The sequence below is a fragment of the Elephas maximus genome, chromosome X, assembly GCF_024166365.1.
Source record: "Elephas maximus indicus isolate mEleMax1 chromosome X, mEleMax1 primary haplotype, whole genome shotgun sequence".
Taxonomy (NCBI): domain Eukaryota; kingdom Metazoa; phylum Chordata; class Mammalia; order Proboscidea; family Elephantidae; genus Elephas; species Elephas maximus.
The window spans coordinates 140,187,331-140,210,464 of NC_064846.1; the positions used below are offsets into that span (position 1 = coordinate 140,187,331).

At 36.2% G+C, this 23,134-nt stretch overlaps 1 protein-coding gene across 4 annotated transcripts in view; it reads left to right on the forward strand.

The window, feature by feature from the left end:
- The window catches only part of CFAP47 (cilia and flagella associated protein 47), a 321,340-nt gene that overhangs the window by 77,016 nt on the left and 221,190 nt on the right, over positions 1–23,134 (forward strand). For 3 of the 4 annotated variants that reach the window (XM_049871901.1, XM_049871902.1, XM_049871903.1), the window contains exons 24-27: positions 1,059–1,218; positions 5,055–5,250; positions 7,763–7,972; positions 22,485–22,585. In XM_049871901.1, the coding sequence (XP_049727858.1) occupies positions 1,059–1,218; positions 5,055–5,250; positions 7,763–7,972; positions 22,485–22,585 (667 nt within the window). Of the gene's footprint in view, positions 1–1,058; positions 1,219–5,054; positions 5,251–7,762; positions 7,973–8,851; positions 8,945–22,484; positions 22,586–23,134 lie in introns of those variants that run through there. The other variant, XM_049871904.1, reaches the window with a different exon arrangement.

Genomic DNA, 23,134 nt, shown 5'->3' on the forward strand with positions numbered 1-23,134 from the left:
AATATCTGTTTGTTTTCCATTTATTTATTTATTTGTTATCATAGCCATTCTGGTGGTGGTGAGGTGGTATCTCATTGTAGTTTTGATTTGCGCTTGTACAACCTTTTTGTAGTCAATTACTCTTTCCACCAATCCCTGGGAGCGACTGATTTTTTTTTTCCCATCACTATAATTTTGCTTTTCTAGAATGACAGCCAAATTTAATAATACAATATGTAGCCTTTGGGGTCTGACATTATTCACTTAGCAATATATATTTAAGATTCCTCCATGTGTTTATGTGAATTAATAACTTCACTTATTTTATCAATGAATTATATTTCATTGTATGAATGTACCACAGTTTGTTTATCTATTCATTAGTCAAAAGAAATCTTTTTTTCTTCCTTCCAGTTTTTGGTAATTATGAACAAAGCTCTTATAAACATTTACATACAAATATAGGTTTTTGTGTAAACATAACTTTTCCATTCATTTAGGTAAATACCTGAGAATGTGATTGCTGAGTCATACAGAAGGTACCGTAGTTTTACACAAATAATGCGTGCCTTGTGTGTTTGTTTGCCAGCTGCTCCCTCCTCTATGAGGTATTTTCTTAATCTCGCGATGCTAATTTACAAAAATACCTCACGATGGAGGGGAGTAATTGGCAAACGTAGAAGGTGTGCGTTATTTGTGTAAAAATATGGTCTATATTTATAATAAACTGCCAAACAGTCTTCCAAAGTAAGTGGCTGCACAATTTTGCTTTCTCTCCATCAATGAGTGAGGATTCCTGTTACTCTGCAATCTCACTGGCAAGCATAGATATTTTTATTTCTTTTTACCTCAGTCTCTATCCTCTGTGTGTTTTTCATAGTTGGTAATAGGCTATGTACATATTTGAATACTTTGTCATTTGCCTAACATCATTTTTAAGACATTTTATCTGTTATTACCATGTTTAATATTTTTAGTTGGTACATAAACCCACCAAGTTGCTATGGTATTATGAACAAGTATGTTCTGTGTTATAATTTTTTTTATAAATTTCTTCTTTTATATTTTTGTGTGAGCAGGAACTTCTCTTTCATAATATTTCAAAACGACATATCCAGTGGACTTTGGATATTAGTGACACCGGCAGACTTTTCACAAATGGCACGTTCAAGTTTAGTGCACAGACTGGACATCTGCAACCAAAAGAAAAATATAGTATTTCCATATTTTTCTGTCCAAGTAAATACATTTTTTCTATCTATATTTGTTGTTAAAATTTCAATTTCTCCTTATATTTTTTGTAATTTATATAAAAGCTTGAATTATCAATTATAGATTATTTAAACAGTTTTAAGACGTTTCTTGGAAACCCTGGTGGTGTAGTGGTTAAGTGCCACGGCTGCTAACCAAAGGGTCGGCAGTTCAAGTCCGCCAGGCGCTCCTTGCAAACTCTAAGGCGCAGTTCTACTCTGTCCTATAGGGTCACTATGAGTCGGAATCGACTCGATGGCACTGGGTTGGGTTAAGACGTTCCTTACTGGAATTTTGTTGTAACGATTCTCAAAAATGACTCCCAATGACCCTCACTTACACAAGGGTATTTATGCCCTTGTGTAGCCTTTTCCCACACTGAATAGGGCTGATATATGATCTGTGGGATATTGTGGATGTGATAATGTTTGACTTCCAAGACTAGGTCATAAAAGGCATTGCAGTTTCTGGCTTGTACTCTTGGATTGCTTGTTCTGGGGGAAGCTGACCAGCCTGTCTATTGATCTGTCTGTCCCTTTTTATTCTGGCATTTAAAAAAATTACAACAACTTTATAGTACTTCTTTATAATTCGTATGACAGGTTGTCTCCCATTAAACATCTATTACAAAAATTTTCTTAGCAATTCTAACACATTACTTTTCTAGATGAACTGTAGATTACTTTTTTTTGTTTCCAGACAAAGGAATATATTGAGTTTTCCCTTCAAAGAATTGCATGTTTCTCCAGTCATTAAAGTTTTATTTGGTATGCATTAATATTAGTGAATGGGATTTTTCTATTATTCTTTTGAACTAGCTATTGCTCTTTGGTGCCTAACTGAACTTCTCTGATAGTTCTAGCAGTTCTCCCCACCCCAGTATTATTCTGCAATGTTTTCTAAGCAGTTTATCACCCTAAAGTCATAATAAGTAATAAATTTGTCTCATTTCCAATGTTTGTGCCTTTTCTCCTCCTCTACTTCCTTGTCTTCCTCCTCCATATCTATTTCTCTTTCTCTCCTCCTTGTCTCATTGCATTTAGTACAGTATCCAAAATAATGTTGATTTCTTGTCATGATATTAGGCATCCTTAACTTGTTCCTGATCCTAAGAAATGCTTATAGTATTTCAGAATGACTTCATCAGCTGGGAAAACAGATGACACACTTTAAAGTGAATAATTGAGAAGAATTTAATTAAGAGACTATAATATGTCATATAAGGCTAAGGGATATCAACAATTATGCTGAAGCACCTTGATTCTAGTATCAGAGGGAAACCATTACTACTCCTAGGTCGAAGGAGGGGATAACTACCAAAATGTGGATAGTGAGCTGCAGCTGTAGGAGAGACCAGACAGGAACTGTGGCTACAGAGGAAAGAAACCGCTATGAACCCATGGTTTGTTAGTGACGGAACTAGGAGAGTCCACCAAGGAATGAAGATTCCAATTTCTCCAGATCCTCACTAGCCCTTCTTATTTTGTGTCTTTTTTAATTTTACCTATCCTGGTGAGTGTGAAGTAGTATCTCATTGTAGTTATTATCTTCATTTCTCTAATAACTGTGGGTGTTGAGTATGATCTCATGTGCTTATTCATTTGTGTATTGTCTTTGGAGAAATGTCTATTCAAATCCTTTGTCCATTTTTAAATTGGATTGTCTTTTTGGTGTTGAAATGTAAGTGTTCTCTATATATCCTGGACACAAGTCCTTTATCAGATATGTGATTTGAAAGTATTCCTTCTGTTCTGTGATTTGTATTTTCAGTTTTTAATGATGTCCACTGAAGCAAAAATGTTTTTAATTTTGATGAACTCTAATGTATTTACTTTTTTCTTAATATCTAATAAAACATTACATAACCCAAGGTCATGAAAATTTATTCTTAAATTAAAAAGAATGTATTCCTAAACATTCCTCTAGCTAAAATGTAATTTTAACTCTCACATTTAAGTCTATCATCCATTTTGAGTTAATTTTTGTATACGGTGTGAGATAGGGCTCTCACTTCATTCTTTTACATGGGCGTGTCCAGTTGTCCCAGTACTATTTATTGAAAAAAACTATTTCTTCCCTACTGAAATGTCTTGGCACCCTTGTTGAAAATTGACTGTCCATAAAAGTAAAAGTTTATTTTTGGACACACTGTTCTATTCCATTGGTACGTCAATCCTTATGCCAGGACCACACTGTCTTAAATAATATATAGTTTAGTAGTAGGTTTTGAAATCTGAAAGTTACAATTCTAAGTATTCCAATCACTGTATATGGGATATCTTTCCATTTATTTAGATATTTTAAAATAACTTCCAATTAAATTTTTTAGATTTTAGTGTACAAGTCTTGCAACTCTTTTAATTTTTTCCTAGTACCGTATTCTTTTTTATGCTATTGCAACTAAAATTGTTTTCTTAATTTTACTTTTTGATTTTTCATTATTACCAAATAGAAATAAAATAGATTCTTGTATATTGTTCTTATATATGTAACATTGCTGATCTCATTTATTAGTTTTGATAATTTTTTGATAAGTTCCTTAGAATTTTCTAAATGCAAGATTTCTGTGAACAGAGATAGTTTTACTTCTTTCTTTCTGATCTGGATGCCTTTTGTTTGCTTTTATTGCCTGATTTTATTGCCTATAGCACAAGTAGTGAGAGAGGACATTCTATAGATTCATAATATCTTTTATAAGGTCCTCTATGACTCATTTTATAAGATCGAGGTGTAAGCATAATCTCTTATATTTTCATGTATATATTTTCTCCAGTACTTACTTGCAATTATTAGCAGGAGGTTCATTATTTCCCTTTTCGTCCTCTCCCTTCTTTCTCCAGTCACCTTCCATTTTCCAAAGATCTCAGGGCTTATTTGATCAAGTAAAGCATTACTTATAGAGAAAACTAGGGGGCTTGATGAGTTCAGCACGTCCATTGCTTTTGTTTCTGGCTCACAATGTCACTTTTGAACATGGCCCTACATCATCCAGTACACTCTCATCTTCTTCTGGGCTAGTGACTTTGATGGCCCTGACCTCTGCCAGGCCACATTTGTGTTCTGTCTTCAGTTTCTAAGATTTCACCTTGAATTTACATTTACCAGCTCACATTTTTCTCCCTCTGGGATACCATGCTTGGGGACTTGAATCTGAAGGGACATTGGCCACTTACCTGTCCTCCAAGACCAGTCTTCTGCCTCCTATGTTAAACCACGTTCTCCAAGACAAACTGTTTTTTCCCTCTTAGTGAGTTGCCACATGGGAATTTCTTGTCTTTTCTTACCAGGTAAAATTGTCCAGTCAACCCTGGTAGTCTTTTCTAAACTTAAAAATCTGGGTGAACACAAATTCCTTTCAACTCAGTACATTGCTTTCTCAGAAGTTTCTGGGGCTCCTTATAGTAATTGTCTGATCTCATCTTCATACTAAATACACTAAAGGGGTGGACAGTTTCTGTTAAAGTACAGAAAACGACCAAAAAATAAAAAAAGTAGAAGTACAGTTGTACTACTTCCCAAAGATATATTTATTTTTCCTATAATAATGAAAATCTACTTTGAGGTGACTTGCTCTATCTTTAGACATGTTTGCACTCTAAAATATTTTTATTTCAATAACACCTCATTGCACATGTTAAGTTCTCAGCAGCCTATACCCAGTTTCTGGGTAATCTATTCTGCTTCATGGATCTGTAATTTCCTAGTACATTTTAATACGTAGTAACATTTAAATTTTGTGAACTTTTGTGTGAATTAATCAAATACTTTTTTCCTTCTTTCTTTTCTTACTTCCTTCCTTTCTCTCTTTCCTTCCTTTTCATTAGATAATCCTGGAAAATATGCAGTGAATATTCCTGTACTTTTAAATGATAATCCACTTTGCTATCAAATGTTACATCTTACTGGAGAGGTAAAATCACCCAAGTTATTGTTTGATCCACCATTTATATTTTTCACTCCTGTTCCTTTGGGTGTAACAACTACGATGGATATCACTATTACACCTCAAAACTATTTCAGGTAAATAGCAATATGAATTTGTCACATTTTTCTTATTGTGCTTTTGTTTTGCTTTGTTTGTGCCTGTGTTATATGAGTCATGATTAATGTCTGATTTGCTTCTATACTTAGAGAGAGCTATTAAAATATTGGAGTTATATTTAAATAAAAAAATATTTTTAAAAAACCACTTAGTTTTTAATCTCACGGTTAGCCATTAAATTTTCTTATAAAATTTTTGGTGTGTCTATCTTTGTTGTATGAAACTCAAACTTAAAAATGCAATGTATTTTATTTCTATTGATATGTGACACATTACTACAAACATTGCACCTTAAAACAATGCAAAATTGTTATCTCACACTTTCTGTGGGCCAGAAATCCAGGTTGGATCAGCTATGTCCTTGATCAGGCTCTAAACTGGTAGAAATCAAGGTGTTGGCTGGAACTCTGGTCTCATTTGAAGCTCAGGGTCCTCCAAGCTCTCAGGTTGTTGGCAGAATTAATTTCCTTGTAATTGTAGGAATAAGTTCCCATTTTCTTGTTGTCTATTGTCTGGGACACTCTGAATTCCTAGAGGTCACTCTCAGATTCTAGTCATTTGTTCCCCTCGTCACAACTGGCATCTTACTTCCAAAGCCAGCACAGCAGCAGAGTGTCTTTCCGATTTCTCTGTCTCTGACCTCCAAACCTTCTCTTAAGATCTCACTTAATTAGGTTAGACTGACTCATGATTAGCTCCCTTTTGTTTTGTCAAATTCAACTGATTAGGGACCTTAATCACATCAACAAAGTATTTCAAAGTAAGGATAGGACTGCAGGCATTCCTGATAATTTGCGATTTGGTAAATGAACCTTACTTGATTACACTGAATGTGTGACGCTGGGTAAAACTTTTAACTTTTTCTCAGCCTCAGTTTATTTATCTCCAAAATGAGGAAATTGGTGCTGAATGAAATTTAAGGTTCCTTTTCTTTTCTATATATGAACCTGTGTGGTTCCAACAGTTAATGAACTCACCTGCCAACCAAGAGTTTGGAGGTTTGAATCTACTGAGAGGTGCCTTGGAAGAAAGGCCTGGTGATCTACTTCCAAAACATTAGCCATTGAAAACCCAGTGGAGCACAGTTCTACTCTGACACACATGGTGTCACAGTTAGTCAAAGCTGACTCCAAGGCAACTGGTTAGTTATCTTACGAGTAGATACTAACCTCTGTTACTTAAACAAGAAATGGTAATGGCTTGAATTTAAAAATAAAATAGTTTTGTTAAAAAATGTTGGCGTCTTTTTTTTTTTTTGGTCAGGCAATCTTGTGTAAAATGTGAATTAGTATTTTAACCTTTAAACTTTTGAATTAATGTACAAAGGTTTTAAAAACTACTTCTGGCTAGTCAAAAGTTGTCTTGCAAAATATGGCAATGAAATTTAGATGTAAAAAGGACTATAGAGATGATGTAACCCAATATCTTCATTATATATCCGATAGAATCTATGGCATTACTGATTTATCTAATGACACTTAGGTATTTAGCAACAGGCTTGGATTCAAATCTGATTTTTAGAATTACTTTTTCATATTTTATCCAGTTTACCATATTGGTTTAACTAAAACAAGTTGAAATTTTTATTTACTTTTTTTTTCTGGTCAATTAGCTGAATATTCTTCATTCAGATTAAACTGATATTAGGAAAATATGATTCCTTGTTTATAATACTTTTTGCCATGGAAAACTAAAAAAACCTGTTGCTGTTGAGTCGATTCCTACTCACAGAAATCCTGTAGGACAGAGTTCCAAGGAGTGCCTGGTGGATTTGAACTGCCAACCTTTCGGTTAACAGCCATAGCACTTAACCACTGCACCACCAGTGCTCCTACAGGAGATTACATATATAATAAATAAAATAATGTGATGAAATATTGAGAACTAAATTAAAAATTATTGAGTAATAATTAGATTTAAAACTTAAGTACTGCATGTTACATTATTTAAAATCAGAAGTATTTTAGATTTGCTAAATAAATTATGGATATATCATGAAGTACCATGTAAACATTAAGTGACATTTTTTAAAAAAGTAATGATTGAAAAACTCCATGGTATGTTTTATGTATGCAAGTGCTTATACAGCATTCATATTTTAAAAATTTTATGTGTGTATGTATGTGTTACTATTATTTAGCCTATATACGTTAAAGCTTTATCTATTAAAGTTGTAATTTTGAGGTACATCCTTGTCAGAATATATTTAAGGACAATAATATTTAGATCATGGCTGTGGTTAAAAAACAGCATATTTAGGCCAGGTGTTTTATCTTTCCTCTTTTATCCTTAGAAAACAAAAGGGACTTTTGATCATCTCGTGTGGTTTTTGGAAAATAGGAGATGATCTTTAAATCTTTTAAAATTGGGAATATTATTTTAATAATTTGTTCTTCACTTTTTCTGATTAAAAAAAAGGAATACACATTTAAATCCATTTAATTGCAGATATTTTGAGCTAAAGAATTTTTTTTTTTTAATTTTCCACAGAGCTTCAATGCTAAGTATCCAGATTGCCACAGAGATTCCTCTTGATGATGATAAGATTTTCCCTCTTTCAGTGAAGTTTCCAAATGGCAAAAGCATCACAGGCTCTGGCTGTGGAGTTAATCCTAGACTCATCAGCCAACTCAGCTTCAAATCATCTAAACCGATGTCGTTTTTAACCAATGTAGTTTTCTGTGATGACCAAAGTAACCGGTAAGATATTTACATGCATATTCTTTGGATGTAACAGTGAAGAACCAAGGTTTATATTCTACATCATTGTAAAATATCGAAAGAAAAAATATATAATGACTTGGGACATAGATTTTCTTAAAGGTGCAAAATGTACGTTTGCTCATATGAAACACAGCGTAATAGTGGTTATCAACATGTTCTCTGGAGCTAGGTTGCCTGGGTTTGAATCCGGGCTCTGTTAACTTTGGTGAAGTTATTTAATCTCCTGATCTTTAGTTTCTTCATCTGAAAATGAAATGGTAACAAAACCTCTTTCTTCCATGGTTATGAGAAATTGAGTTCATAATTACTGAGTAATTGGACATGACCTGGCACATTTCATTTGCTATCATGTCAACTCCAACTCATGGTGACCCCATGCATGTCAGGGTATAAATGTGCGCTATAGGGTTTTCTTTGGCTGAGTTTTTTGTAAGTAGATTGCCAGGCCTTTCTTCCTAGGTACCTCTGGCTGGACGTGAACCTCCAGCCTTTTGGTTAGCAGCCAAGCATGTTAACCATTTGACCACACAGGTGCTCTACCTGGTATGTTGTTATTGCTGTTAGTTGCAGTGGAATAGATTTCGATTCACAGTGACCCCATGTATTACAGAGTAGGACTGCTCCATAGGATTTTCTTGGCTGGAATCTTGATGGAAGCAGATCGCCAGGCCTATTTTCTATGATAACCGCTGGGTGGATTCAAACCCACACCTTTAGGTTACCAGTTGATCACTAACCGTTTTGTGCCACCTAAGGACATTTACGTGCACATACAGGCATACTTCATTTTATTGTGCTTTGCTTTGGTGTGATCTGCTTTATTGTGACTTTTTTTTTTCTTTTTACAAATTGAAGGTTTGAGGAAACCCTGTGTTGAGCAAGCCTGTCGGTGCCATTTGTCCAACAACACATGCGCACTTCATGTCCCTGTGTTACACTTTGATAATTCTTGCAATATTTCAAACTTTTTCATTATTATTATATCTTCTGGTATTCTGCAATCAGTAATCCTTGAAGTTACTATTGTAATTATTTTGGGGCAACATGAACTGCACTCATATAAGACGGTGAACTTAATTGATAAATGTTGTGTGTGTTCTGACTGCTCCACGAACCGGCTGTTCCCTGTCTCTCTCCCTGTCCTCGGGCCTCCCTATTCTCTGAGACATGACAATATTGAAATTAGGCCAATTAATAACCTTACAATGGCCTCTAAGTGTTCAAGTGAAAGGAAGAGTCGCACATCTCTCGCTTTAAATCAAAAGCCAGAAATGATTAAGCTTAGCGAAGAAGACATGTCAAAAGCAGAGACGGGCCGAAAGCTAGGCCTCTTGCGCCAAACAGTTAGCCAAGTTGTGAATGCAAAGGAAAGCTCTTGAAGGAAATTACAAGTGCTCCTCCAGTGACCACAAATGATAAGAAAGTGAAACAGCCTTATTGCTGGTAAGGAGAAAGTTTTGGTGGTCTGGATAGAAGATCAAACCAGCCACAACATTCTCTTAAGCCAAACCCTAATATAGAGCAAGGCCCTAATTCTCTTCAATTCTGTGAAGGCTGAGAGAGGTGAGGAAGCTGCAGAAGGAAAGTGTGAAGCTGGCAGAGGTTGATTCCTGAGGTTCAAGGAAAGCAGCCGTCTCCGTAACGTAAAAGTGCCAGGTGAAGCAGCAGGTGCTGCTGTGGAAGCCGCAGCGAGTTCTCCGGAAGGTCCAGCTGAGAGAATTGGTGAAGGGGCCGCACTGAGCCGCAGGCTGGCGGTGTGGACGGGACAGCCTTCTGCCAGAAGAGCTGCCGTCTGGGGCTTTCACGGCTCGAGAGGAGGAGTCAAGGCCTGGCCTCAGAGCTTCAAGGGACAGGCTGACTCTCTTGTTGGGGGCTAATGCAGCTGGTGGCTTCAAATTGAAGCCAATGCTCATTTACCACTCCAAAAAATCCCAGGGCCCTTCAGAATTATGCTAAATCCACTCTGCCTGTGCTCTATAAATGGAACAACAAAGGCTGGAGGACAGCACATCTGTTTACAACATGGTTTACTGAATATTTTAAGTTTTGAGACCTACTGCTCAGAAAAAAGATTCCTTTCCAAATATTACTGCTCATTGACAGTGCACCTGGTCACCCAAGAGCTCTGATGGAGATGTACAAGGAGATTAATGTTGTTTTCATGCCTGCTAACATGACACCCATTCTGCAGCCCATGGATCAAGGAGTAATTTGTCCTTTCAAGTCTTATTATTTAAGAAATACATTTCATAAGGCTATAGTTGCCACGGATAGTGATTCCTCTGAGGGATCAGGGCCAAGTAAATTGAAACCTTCTGGAAAGGATTCACCATTCAAGATGCCATTAAGAACATACATGATTCAAGGGACTAGGTCAAAATATCAGCATTAACAGGAGTTTGGAAGAAGTTGATTCCAACCCTCATGGATGAGTTTGAGGGGTTCAAGACTTCAGTGGACGAAGAGTAACTGTAGATGTGGTGGAAAAAACAAGAGAACTAGAATTAGAAGTAGAGCCCGAAGATGTGACTGAATTGCTACAATCTCATGATAAAATTTTAATGGATGAGGACTTACTTCTTATGGATGAACAAAGAAAGTGGCTTCTTGAGATGGAATCTACTCCTGGTGAAGATGCTGTGAACAATGTTGAAATGAGAACAAAAGATTTAGAGTAGTACCTAAACTTATTTGATAAAGCAGCATCAGGGTTTGAGAGTATTGAAAGAAGTTCTACCACGAGTAAAATGCTATCAAACAGCATTGTATGCTACAGAAAAATCTTTTGTGAGAGGAAGAGTCAATCAATGCAGCAAACTTCATTGTTGTCTTATTTTAAGGAATTGCCACAGCCACTCCAGCCTTCAGCAACCACCACCCTGATCGGTCGGTGGCCATCAACACGTAGGCAGGACCCTCCATCAGCAAAAAGATTACGACTTGCTGAAGGCTGAGATGATGGTTAGCATTTTTTAGCAATGAAATTTTTTAAAAAATTAAGGTGTGTACATTGTTTTTTAGATATAATACTATTTCAAACTTAATAGGCTACCCAAAACCTGTTGCCATGTAGTCGACTCCAACTCATAGCGACCCATAGGACAGAGTAGAACTGCCCCATAGAGTTTCCAAGGAGCGCCTGGTGGATTCGAACTGCTGACCTTTTGGTTAGCAGCTGTAGCACTTAACCACTACCCCACCAGGGTTTCCTAATAGACTACAGTATAGTGTAAACATAATTTTTATATGCACTGGGAAACAAAAAAAAAAATTTGTGTGACTTGCTTTATTGTGATATTTGCTTTATTGCGGTGGTCTGGAACCAAACCCGCAATATCTCCCAGGCATGCCTGTTCTCGTTGCTGTTTAGGCAATTCCAACTCATAGTGACCCTATAGGACAGAGCCAGGTCATCGGGTACCAGCCATAGGCTCAGGAGTCTGCGGAACTCCCTGCACTTCAAACCAGACAGCCCCTCTCTTCCTCTAGCCACATGAAAGAATTCACAGGCTCCAGAGAAAGGACTATCTTTAATCTAGCAGAAAAAAAGATACAAACACATAGGGCATGGTCCAGGAGGAATCTCTGTACAGAGCTTCCATGTCCCCGGGGGTTGTGCTTACCCTCCGGAGAGCAGATGTAGGGGTGTAGGTGGGAAAGAAGGAGTGATTCTAATGGGAATAAATAAGAGGACATAGTGATTGATTGCAATGTGGGACATTTGCCATCCTTTGAAATGAAAGAGAATTAAAAATTATATATGCATGTAAATAAAGTGCCACTCATTCACAGATCAGTCTATGTACCTTGTTCCAAACATCTTAAAAGTTGTTTAAAAAAAATGTTGCCGTGATAATGAAAGTCGTATTTTATTTCTAGCTAATATGAGGTTTCTTTAATCGTTTGTTTGAAGTATAATTGAGTATTTATCTATTACTTGTTAATAAAATAGTTTCCATATCACTAAACTTCCAGATACAACCCTTGTAGTGGTTACTAAAATTCCAAACCTTTTCAGTGAGTTTATTGACACGGCCATGCAAATCGATTCTGTTTTGTATTCATTCATGCCTGTCTTTCCTCCCACACTGGCTTTCTATTATTCTCTTGACAACTGTTAAACTCAAGGCTTATCATATTTTAAGGGTTTTGTTTTCCAAATTAGACTCCAGCAGCAAATGTTAGCTCCGTGATCATAGTGACATATTCCAGGTAATGGTGAGAGTCAGTCTCCAACCGCATTCTGTAGCCAGCTCACAAGTGTTTGTAGACATTGAAGTCTGACATTTTCCAGGGCCTTGATAGCATAGTGCTTTCCTTAAAAATCTATAGAAGGAAGACTCGACAAAAGAAGTTGAATTCATTTCTCCCCTGGTGAAATGCAATAGGTAGTTTAGAATTCTACTTTTGGTTTCAAAGTATCACCAGGCTTCTTTCCATTCAAAATGATCTTCATCTCACTGTTGCATAACCTGGTGGGATCCTGGTGTGCTCAATTCCAGGCTATATTCAAGCCAAAGAGTGGTTATTTCATCTTTTTCACGTACTGCGAACTCTTTTAACTTCAAACTATTTACTAGACCTTTTACATGAGAGTACTTATATTTTACTATCTGTTGTATATGACCCTATAGGACAGAGTAGAACTGCCCCATAGAGTTTCTAACAAGCAGCTGGTGGATTTGAACTGCTGACCTTTTTGATTAACAGCTGTAGCTCTTAATCACTGCGCCACCAGGGCTCCATATGACCGAAAGTTACTCTAAATTCAGCAGCACGTTAAAGGAAATTTTCATTTTCCTATTAGGGCATGCACTGACATCTGTAAATTTATGTTTAAAAACATATGTTAAGCAAATTATTTATTAGACTGATGGTTGTGCATAAGGGCATGCAGAACCTCTGCTGCTTTCTAGGTTTCAGCTGCCCTTGTAGGTGTCTGCAGTCCAAAGTTTGGGAACCATTTTCCTAGGTGATGGACACCTGTAGGTACTTTCACCACTCCAAGTCTTTTATTGACACTGAGGAGAGATGCCTTGGTTGGGTTTCCTTGACCTCTTATTGGAAAGAAACAAAACAATGCAATATGAATAAACTCACCATTTTCCCCTCATTGGACTTATATTTAATGGGAATACCCTGAAAGAGATTATCTATTTTTGGAATATTAGATGAGATAAGGATGCCTTATCCTGTACTTGTGACATCATATTTCCTGGTTAATTTTCTTTTTCCTTCCCTTTTGAGACACTTTTCTAATGCCAGGAGGCCCCAGGCGACTCCACCCTCTGCAACCATATTCCCTCTCAAATTGATGCCAGCCCAAGCCCCTGTGGTCCTTTGATCGTGACCTGGTTGATCACTAATAACTGTTTCTTTGCTTAGGCCTTAGTAGTAATGACCAAGCTACTAATTTATAATAAAATCTATTCTTCTGGAGAACACATATTTCACGGTGGTGTTCCAGGCCTTTGGCAAGATGGCAGAAGAAATAATTTTTTTTTTTAGAAGAAATAATTTTGAACAAAGGTTTCTATCAGAGAAAGTCACAGAGCTGATGGCCCCCTCTGCTCACTTGTAGGGCCAACCCTGGTCTCACTCTATGCTGATATCTCTTTATAACATCTCCTGCATTAGAGTAGAGTGATTCCAGCTGTAAGTGTAAGCATAAGTATGGCTTCTTTTGTTATGTTCGTTCAGAAAAATACTGGAATCTTCTAAGTGATAAAATGAAAATAACCTATATAAATTACCTAATCTATGTTTTAGCTAGATCCTAACTATCTCCTAAAGTAAAGCACGTTGCAAAATTCTGAAGAGTGGTTTAATGAACATGAGCTTACTGTTTTGTATTAGTTCATGTCATCCCAGGAGTTTTAGATTTGGTTCCAGCAGGTTGAGAATGTTGACTCATATAATGTATTTAATAGCTCATGCCTCTGCTCTAAGTTCTTTGGAATTAACCAGAAAAGATGTAAGTATACACACAGCAGTACAGCTAATGGTTCCTATGGCTTAGAAATACACTTTCAGCTCAGCTTTACTAGGCATTATAAGGCTGATCATGTTAGAGAAAGCTACCTTATTTAGCGGTTCTAATCTTTGGGGCCTAAGGCAATGCCATGTACTGTGTTAAAGTAATCTTTATTTCTTTCTGAGTAGTAAAAGTTTATATTTCTCCTGAGTGTATTTTTGGAATCATAGGAATTTATATAAATTCATAAAGACCTAAAAGAAACAAACGCGTGGTTTATGCATAGTATACATATGTATATATATATACAAATATCTTTTTTACATATAAGTATATACATGTACATGCATATATATATGTGTTTATGTATATGATTTTTCCAAACATAACATATCTAAAAAAAAAATGTATATGCATATATATATGTGTTTATGTATATGATTTTTCCAAACATAACATATCTAGGAGGTGGTAAATTTTACTTTCTATCACTCTTCCTTAGTGGAAACCCCATTTTAAACTGTATTAACGATACAATTATAGTACATTGGCATAGGAATACTATATTAAAAAGAAAACATCATAATTATGATTATATATGTAAATCATTGTTATGAATTATCTATATTAATTATATGCATACATAATTGAAATAAAATATATATAAATTAATATTAAAATAATTTGATTATATGTATTAACTTAACATGTATATATGTATGTGGAAACCCTGGTGGTATAGTGGTTAAGTGCTACGGCTGGTAACCAAAAGGTCAGCAGTTCGAATCTACCAGGCACTTCTTGGAAACCCTATGGGACAGTTCTACACTGTCCTATAGGGTCGCTGTGAGTCGGAATCGACTCAACAGCAACAGGTTTGGTTTTTTTGGTTTTGTAATGATTTAAATTTGTGAAAAAGGGCTCCAAAGAAAAATTTCAGATTTAAAAAATGGTTCACATAAATTACAAGATTTTTTACAAATTCTCTGGTATACTACAAATGAGTTGATTCATGTGTCAAAAATTTATATAAGTTTAAAGTATTGCTAAATGATTGTATACTTCTATTCTTGATGAATATTTCAGCCTTTATTTTGCTATGATGCAAATTAAAGGAAGAAATTCACATATGCAACCCGCTTCCATGGACATAGGCACATTTAGATCAAACCTAAAATCTACTTTAGGGCACTGATTTAGCATGTAGTTTTTAGAATTACTAATGTTCATAAATAAGAGTGACTATAGAAAAAAAAGTTTTTTTTATATGAGCTGCAGATAACATATATTGTAGATTATTGCAGTGACCAGAAGAGTAGGTCTAATTGTAATCCTTTTTGTCCCACCCAAGAAAGAATATTGAAAAGCAAATGAGTAAGAGTTATATCATGATCATGAATCTTTTTTTATGTATTAAAAATAAATAAATATAAACTCTGAAACTTTGTCACTGATTAACAAAATGACATATGTTGCCCTCACTTGTGAAAGACATTCTTGTGTGTCGCAGCATAATGGATGAGTTCTACCATTATGAATATATGTTAAACAAAAAACCAAACCTATTGCCGGCGAGTCAATTCCCACTCAGAATTCAAATTCACTTGTCCCATAGTTTTACCTAAGATAAATGTACTAGTTATAGTAAACATTAAGTATTTAAATAAAAATACTAAATAATCCTTTTTGTGTGTGAGTAAAGTTGCATGTGAATAATTTTGCTGCCAATTATTGAATCGAGAAACATTTTGGATAGATGTATATAAGCTGCTTTAAAAAGGTTGTTCAGGGAAGTCTGTTATGTAGTAAATTCCTCTGAAGCGAGTACTGTCATTCAGAAGCATTCCATTGATATTAAGTGTTTAACTTAAATACTAGATGTATAGTAATAAGTACTTCTTTTGGATGTTGGTGTTGGTGGTAGTGGTTTTCATGATGAAAAGCATTTTCAAAGGCCTGACCCAGCATCCTTTCTTCTTCTTCTCCTATTTCTCAGTCTAGCCAGCCCTATAAATGGAAATAGAAGGCATTAATCCAAAGCGGTTTTAGCAGTAAACTCTTCTTAAAACCCTTCATGTTTTGTTATTTTTGGTTGCTGTTGAGTCGATTCTGATTCACGGTGACCCAATATGTGCAGAGTAGGACTGCTCCATAGGGTTTTCAAGGCCGTGACCGTTCGGAAGCAGATTGCCAGGCCTGTCTCTCAGGGAGCCTCTGGGTGAGTTTGAACTGCCACCCTTTCAGCTAGGGGTCAAGCTCTTATCACTGCCGATTTTGCCAAAATATAATTTTGATCTAACTGCCTTGTGGAGAATGTCCCTGGGTGGCGCAAATGGTTTGCCTCAACCACTAACCAAAAGTTTGGCAGTTCAAACCCATCCAGCAGTGTCGTGGAAGAAAAGCCTGGCAATCTGCTTCTATAAAGACTACAAACAAGAAAACCCTGTGGAGTAGTTCTTCTCTGTAGCACATGGGGTTACCAAGAGTTAAAGTTGACTTGACAGTAACTGATTTTTTTTGTCTTGCGGAGAATGGTTTGGGCAGACAACCATATTAAGACTAGAGAGACTTGTTACTAGAAACTACACCCCAGAGCTCTGCCCCTTCCTCTTGCTCTGTCTCTCTGTCTATAAATTAAAATCATATACAATAGGGCTGCTTTTAGCATGCCAGGTCTGTCTTTAAATAGTGAAGATAGGAGCACAACTTTAGTTAAGAGCAAAAATGTATAAATAATGTAACATTTCTCATGGTGCTTGACATATTGTTGACAGGCCATCACAGTACTTCATATGCCGGTAGAAAGTGATAACATACTGTAATTACCGGGCCATTTATCACAGATAGCTAACATGAAGCTTCAAAGTTTCATCTCTAAAATAATCTGGGCAGACAAGCGTAAGAGTCTCTTATCTACACTAATGATGTGGAAAGAGAAATGTGTGATTAGAGTGTTAATTATTCAGCAGCTAATGACCAGGGAGGTGAATGATGAGACTTTTCACACTTTATTTAATGCAATATTTGTGGTTATCATGTTATTCAAATTCAAAGTTGTGGTTCATAAAAATATAGTTTCCATTTTATTGGTTATTATCTACTGTAGATAAAAAAAAATTCTTCTTTGGCTTAATTTCTTTTTTCATTTTGATTTTTTGTTGGTTTTACATTTAGAATGGAGTAGCTTCCTTCCTAGAATTCAGTAGTATGGGGAACAATCAAATAAGATTAAGGCAGTAATGGCTGCTTGAGCCTGGAGAGAGGTAGATGGTGTGTGTGTGTTCATCAAATTGAAGCTGACAAGTATATTAGGCCAAACCTTATAAACTGCCAATACAGTAGGTTAAAAAAGTTGAATGGTGGCAATTTCATTTGGTTCAACATGGTAATACTTAGAGATTCTTATGATGCCCACAGACATTTTGATTGATTCCAGTTTGGGGCTATTATGAATAATGGTGCTATGCCCGTTTGTGTTTGTCTTTCTGTGGGCACATGTTTTCACTTCTCTTGGGCAGATACCTAGGTGTGTAATCCCAGAGTCATATAATAACCTCTTTTTTGATATTTCGAGAAACTGGTGTTTTCCAAAGTGACTACACCATTTTACAGTCCCAACAGCAATGTATAAAGGTCCCAGTTTCTTCACACCTTTGCAAACACTTCTTACTGTCTGACTTTTTAATTACGGCCACCGGGATGCATGTGCAGTGATATCTCATTGTGGTTTTGATTTGCATTTCCGTAATAACTAATGGGAAACCCTGGTAGTGTAGTGGCTAAGTGCTGCAGCTGCTAACCAAAAGGTTGTTAGTTTGAGTACACCAGGTGCTCCTTGAAAACTCTGTGGGGCAGTTCTACTGTGTCCTTTAGGGTCACTATGAGTCAGAATCGACTCGATGGCAACAGGTTTGGTTTTTGGTTTTTTAATGACTAAAGGTGTCGAACATAATTTCTCATATTCTTTATATATTCTCGGTGCAAGTGCCTTATCGCGAAAATGAACTCTGAATATTTTGTCCTAGTATGTGGGTTGTCTTTTCACTTTATTGATGGTACCATTTGAAGTACAAAATATTTTCAGTTTTACAAAGTCCACATAATTGTTGCTTTTCTTTCATTAAGTGTTTGTGTTATTGGTGTCATATCAAAGAACTCATTGTCTAACTCCTATGTTTTCTTCTAAGAGATGTGTTTCTTCCTAAAAAACTAGGAGAATATTTAAAGCATCTGAAAAAAGAAAAATAGCCTTTTATTTAAACTGGTTTCTGATAGTAAGTTATGTAATTGAACATTATTAGAACAAGCATACATTATTAAAATATATGTTGTTTAATTAGATAATTTAGAAGTTAGTAGAAAATGTTGTAAATGCTTACAGTCATCATCATCTTAATGGTTTTTATCCAGTGCCCCTAAATTTGAGTTTATATACAGCAAGGCAGATCTAGAAACTAAACATTCCCATGCAGTGAGTAAAAAGAAAGCTGTGTTTTAGGCAGGTTGAACTTAAACCTGACCCCTGTATTTTTTAATTGTGTGACTTGAAATAATCATTGACTTTTTCAGACTCTTGGTATCATAACCAAGGAACGCTGGAAAAGATAATAATATATATTCTTTAAGACTCTTCAGAGAATTTATGGAAATGAAATAATGCATGTTGTTAAGTGCTCAGCACAGTACTTGGCACAAATAGTACAAACCCATTACAATCACCTTCATCAACATCCTCATCATATAATTAATCCCTGTTGTCACCAAGAATGTCCAGTGGAACCAATCTAAATCATTAATGCCTGAACATTGTTATTTAAATACTAGAATGGATTTGAAATCCCTAGTGTTAGAGCAGCTTTTTGTTTTCACCATAACTCTTACGTTGAGTATTTTTAGAGTAAATCCCCTACTGCTAATTTTTCTGATCTATATTTGAAACCCTAGTGGCGTAGTGGTTAAGTGCTACGGCTGCTAACCAAGAAGTCCACAGTTGGAATCCGCCAGGTGCTCTTTGGAAACTCTATGGTGGAGTTCTACTCTGTCCTATAGGGTTGCTATGAGTTGGGATCGACTCGACAGCAGTGGTTTTGGTTGGGTTTGGGTATAGATTGGCAAAGGAAATCCATATCCATGAGTCCTCACCTAAAGATCTGCTTGTAGACAGTGCTGCCTAATTGTCTTAGTTACCTAGTGCTGCTACCAACAGAAATATCACAAGTGGATGGTGTTAATAAAGAGATTTATTCTTTCACAGTCTAGGAGGCTAGAAGTCTGAATTCAGCATGCCAGCTCTAGGGAAAGGGTTTTACTCTCTGTCAGTTCTGGGTGAAGGTCCTTGTTACCAATCTTGCCCTGATCTGGGAGCTTCTCAGCGCAGGGATCCCAGGTCCAAAGGACACGCTGTGCTGCTGGTGGCTACTTTGTTTATGGTATGAGGTACCCCTGTCTCTCTGCTCGCTTCTCTCTTTTATATCTCAAAAGAGATTTTCTCAAGATACAACCTAGTCTTATAGATTGAGTCCTGCCTCATTAATGTAACTACCTCCAATCCTGCCTCATTAACATCATAGAGATAGGATTTAGAAAACATAGGAAAATCACATCAGATGGCAAAATGGTGGACAGCCACACAATACTGGGAACCATGGCCTAGCCAAGTTGGCATACATTTTTTGGGGACACAGTTGAATCCATAACACTAATGAACAAATGGAAGAAGCAAATGTTTCCTGAAAAGCACCATAAATAGTCCCATTTTCCAGGAAATATATTAACATATAGTATTACCGACTGCAAGTCCCTTTTTGGTTTTAAAATATTTTTCATCATAATGATACCAATATATGAAGTACCTATATAACTTGTACAGTTTCTGTATCATGTGCTGCACAGAACTAGATCAAGTCAGTTTCGCATATGTTGGTTAATGTTTACTCTGAGTCCATCTGAAATCAAATGTTCTCATCTTCAACTGGCTTTGTGAAAAAAAAAATATTAGTACCTTTATTCTGATTTGATCCTTGGAATAAAGTATTATTTTCAACCTTAGTTTCCTTAATCCTTACCATTTTGCAAATGCTTGAGAGTGCTTTTTCAGTTTGATTATTAGGTAGTTGTCTTCGGTAGTCTTGTCCATAGGCAGACCTTTAGAAGAGGATTCATGGGGATGTGATCTATTAAGGAAGTTCTCCTAGGAAAAAGCAGTAAGAGAGTAGGGAAGCAGTAAAGGGAATCAGTCACCCCAAGTAAGTGTGGGATTTAGTCAAAGTCTCAACCTTAGCTTGATCTCGTGTAGTCCTCCGGAGCTGAAATTATACCACAGAATTTTTGTTCTGTTTGAGGTAAGGGAGCTGGGCTTTCAAACTCCCACATAACTAGGCATTGGCTATGGGCCTGCCCCAGGGGACATAAACTTCCAGGAACTTTTGATGTTGAGCTGCAGTAGCCCAAGGGTAGTTTTCTGAAGAAGACTGTAGTTACCCCACCATCCCAACCTAGGAGATGGAAGCATAGCACAGGTAAACTGGATCCAGGGGAATCTGGATCCAAGAGCACTGACAGCATTCACTCGAGTGTTGAATTTTTGTTTATTCCTTTGTTTTCTTTTTTATCTGCTTCTCAAATCACTGTTAAAACCAAAATAAAATTTTCCATTCTGTGAAAGTAATGATGATGGTGTCTGTTGATAAATTACGTTATTTAATCTAGATAATTATTGGGTAAACATAGCTGGTCAGTTAGTAGAATTTTGATTGATCACTATGTTTGGCGTAAATACACAATAAGTAAAAATAGTAATTAGTGCTCTAAAACAATTTTAAATTTTATTTTAAGAAGGGTAACACATGAAAACAAGAAGAAAAAATCATATACAGGTGAAATTTAGTACTGTACATAGCAGTCTGATGCAGGTGTTTAGGATGGAATGATAAGGATTGGTTAAGGAATACAATCTTCAGTATGTGTATTTCGCCTAAAATTTTAATAAATATAAAATGATCAGGAGAAAAAGTTGTATTCCCCATGGAAAATATCATATGCAGAACTGAGTTGGAAATGATTCAGTTACATGTAACATATCTTGAGATTTAAAGTCTTTGATAACTTACTATATTTCAGTTATGACCAGTTCTAAATTTTATTTGCAGTAACTTGGATTGCAGCCCTAGTGGTGCAGTGGTTAAGAGCTATGGCTGCTAACCAAAAGGTCCACAGTTCGAATCCACCAGCCGCTCCTTGGAAACCCTATGGGACAGTTCTACGCTGTTCTATAGGGTTGCCATGAGTCAGCATTGACTTGACAGCAATGTTTTTTTTTATACTTTGATTAAAACATGGAATTCCAGAATTTCACTTTGGCCAGTGACCATAAAATAGATGGAAAAACTCATATGAAAGATGACTAATTCGAGAATAAAATTTTGACACATTATAATGCAGAACCAAAACCATTAATATAAAATTAACACTTCTATTTACAAGAGAAAAAAACAGTTGCACAAGGACAGAATTGCCGCAGAAGGTAGAGACCCAATATAATCTTAAAGTGTTTTGTGGCTGGCAAAAATAATAGTGCTGCCATACAGTGCTCTCTTAAGAGTCCCTGCTAACTGAAAGGTTAGCTGTTTGTCCACCCAGAGGTGCCTAGGAAGAAAGGTCTGGCAGTCTCCTCCAAAAATCAGCCATTGAAAATCCTATGGAGTACAGTTCTACTGTAACACATGTGGGGACTCAACTTGATGGCAACTGTGTGTATGTGTGTGTTTTTAGCAGTGCTTTCTTTGGATAAAATATACAAGTTACAGAAGGTAATAGTTCTCTCTACTGGTTGAATAACTTTTGCAGCATTGATTTCAGTTCTCAGACACATGTAAAGAAGGACAAACACAAAGGAGGTCAACTAAAGAAGTTAGACTAGTATATGAAAGATTTGGAGAGTGTGCAGTGAAAAGAACCCTTTTATGTTCTAAATGTTTGGAATCCGAAGAAGATAAACCATAGAGACTATATGACTGTTTAAATACTAGAAGGACTCTAATGGGGTCAGATTGTAGATTTGTTCTGTGATGCTCTGGACAGAACTCCTGAAGGTAAAGCTCTCCATTTATGGAATGGGCTGTCTCTGAGGCCTGAGTGCTTTCTCCCTGGTAGTGTTACCTAAGGCTAGAGACCATTTATCTGGGAATCTATGGAAGAGGAATATAAGTAAATTACCTCTGAGGCACCTTTAACTCTAAAATTGCCTCCATCTATGTTTGTAACTTGAACAATTACAAGCTGTGTTCTAGAGTAAACATGACAGTGAAATTTACAATCCCTGTTAAAAAGCTTTCAAAATAACAATTTTTTAAACCACTCAGATACATATAGTAGGTGGTTACAAATGCATTTTAAAGTATAAATGATGCATAATTCATGCCTTGATCATTAAGGGCATGTGATATACTTTAAAATATTTAATTGTACTTAATGTACCTGGAAATTTTTTATTGAAATTAATATTTGCACTTTTAGGTTTTCTCTCCCGGTTTCTGCAACAGCAGAAAACTGCATTCTTACTATTTACCCATATATGGCAATTCATCTTCATAACCGAAAAATTGTTCTAAAGAATGGTAAGTTACATATGAGTCTTTTCTAACTCTCACGGTATGCATTCTTGTTATCTAGGGCGGACACCTAAAAATAAAGTGAAGTTAAAACTAACATATGTTTATTAAACATCTGCAATTGCTAGGAGCTGTGCTTACCATTGAGAATAGAATACGAAAGTATCTCAATTCCAAAAGTAGGCAATTTAGTGAAGTACCCACAAATACAATTAATACAAAGAAGATCGAATCAAGAGCTGTCTATGTGAGTCCCCTTTGAAGTGTTGCACATGTGGGGATTGTGCAGAAATTAATGCTGATGTTCGTGGCCTGGGATGAATTTGTAGAAAAACTGACATATTTGGTAGAGCTTGACAAGTGAGGACCTTGAACAGAATGATTTGGGAAAAAGACAATGTAGCAAAGGTGTTGGAGTGTGATGGGGGGTATAAGACAGGCAGTGTACTTAGGGGCCATATCACTGGGCACTTTATTTTGAACATAGTGGGAAACCTTATGTGGTTTTCAAGTATCAGTGATTTAGAAAGACAAGAGTTGGTGGGGTGTGAGATG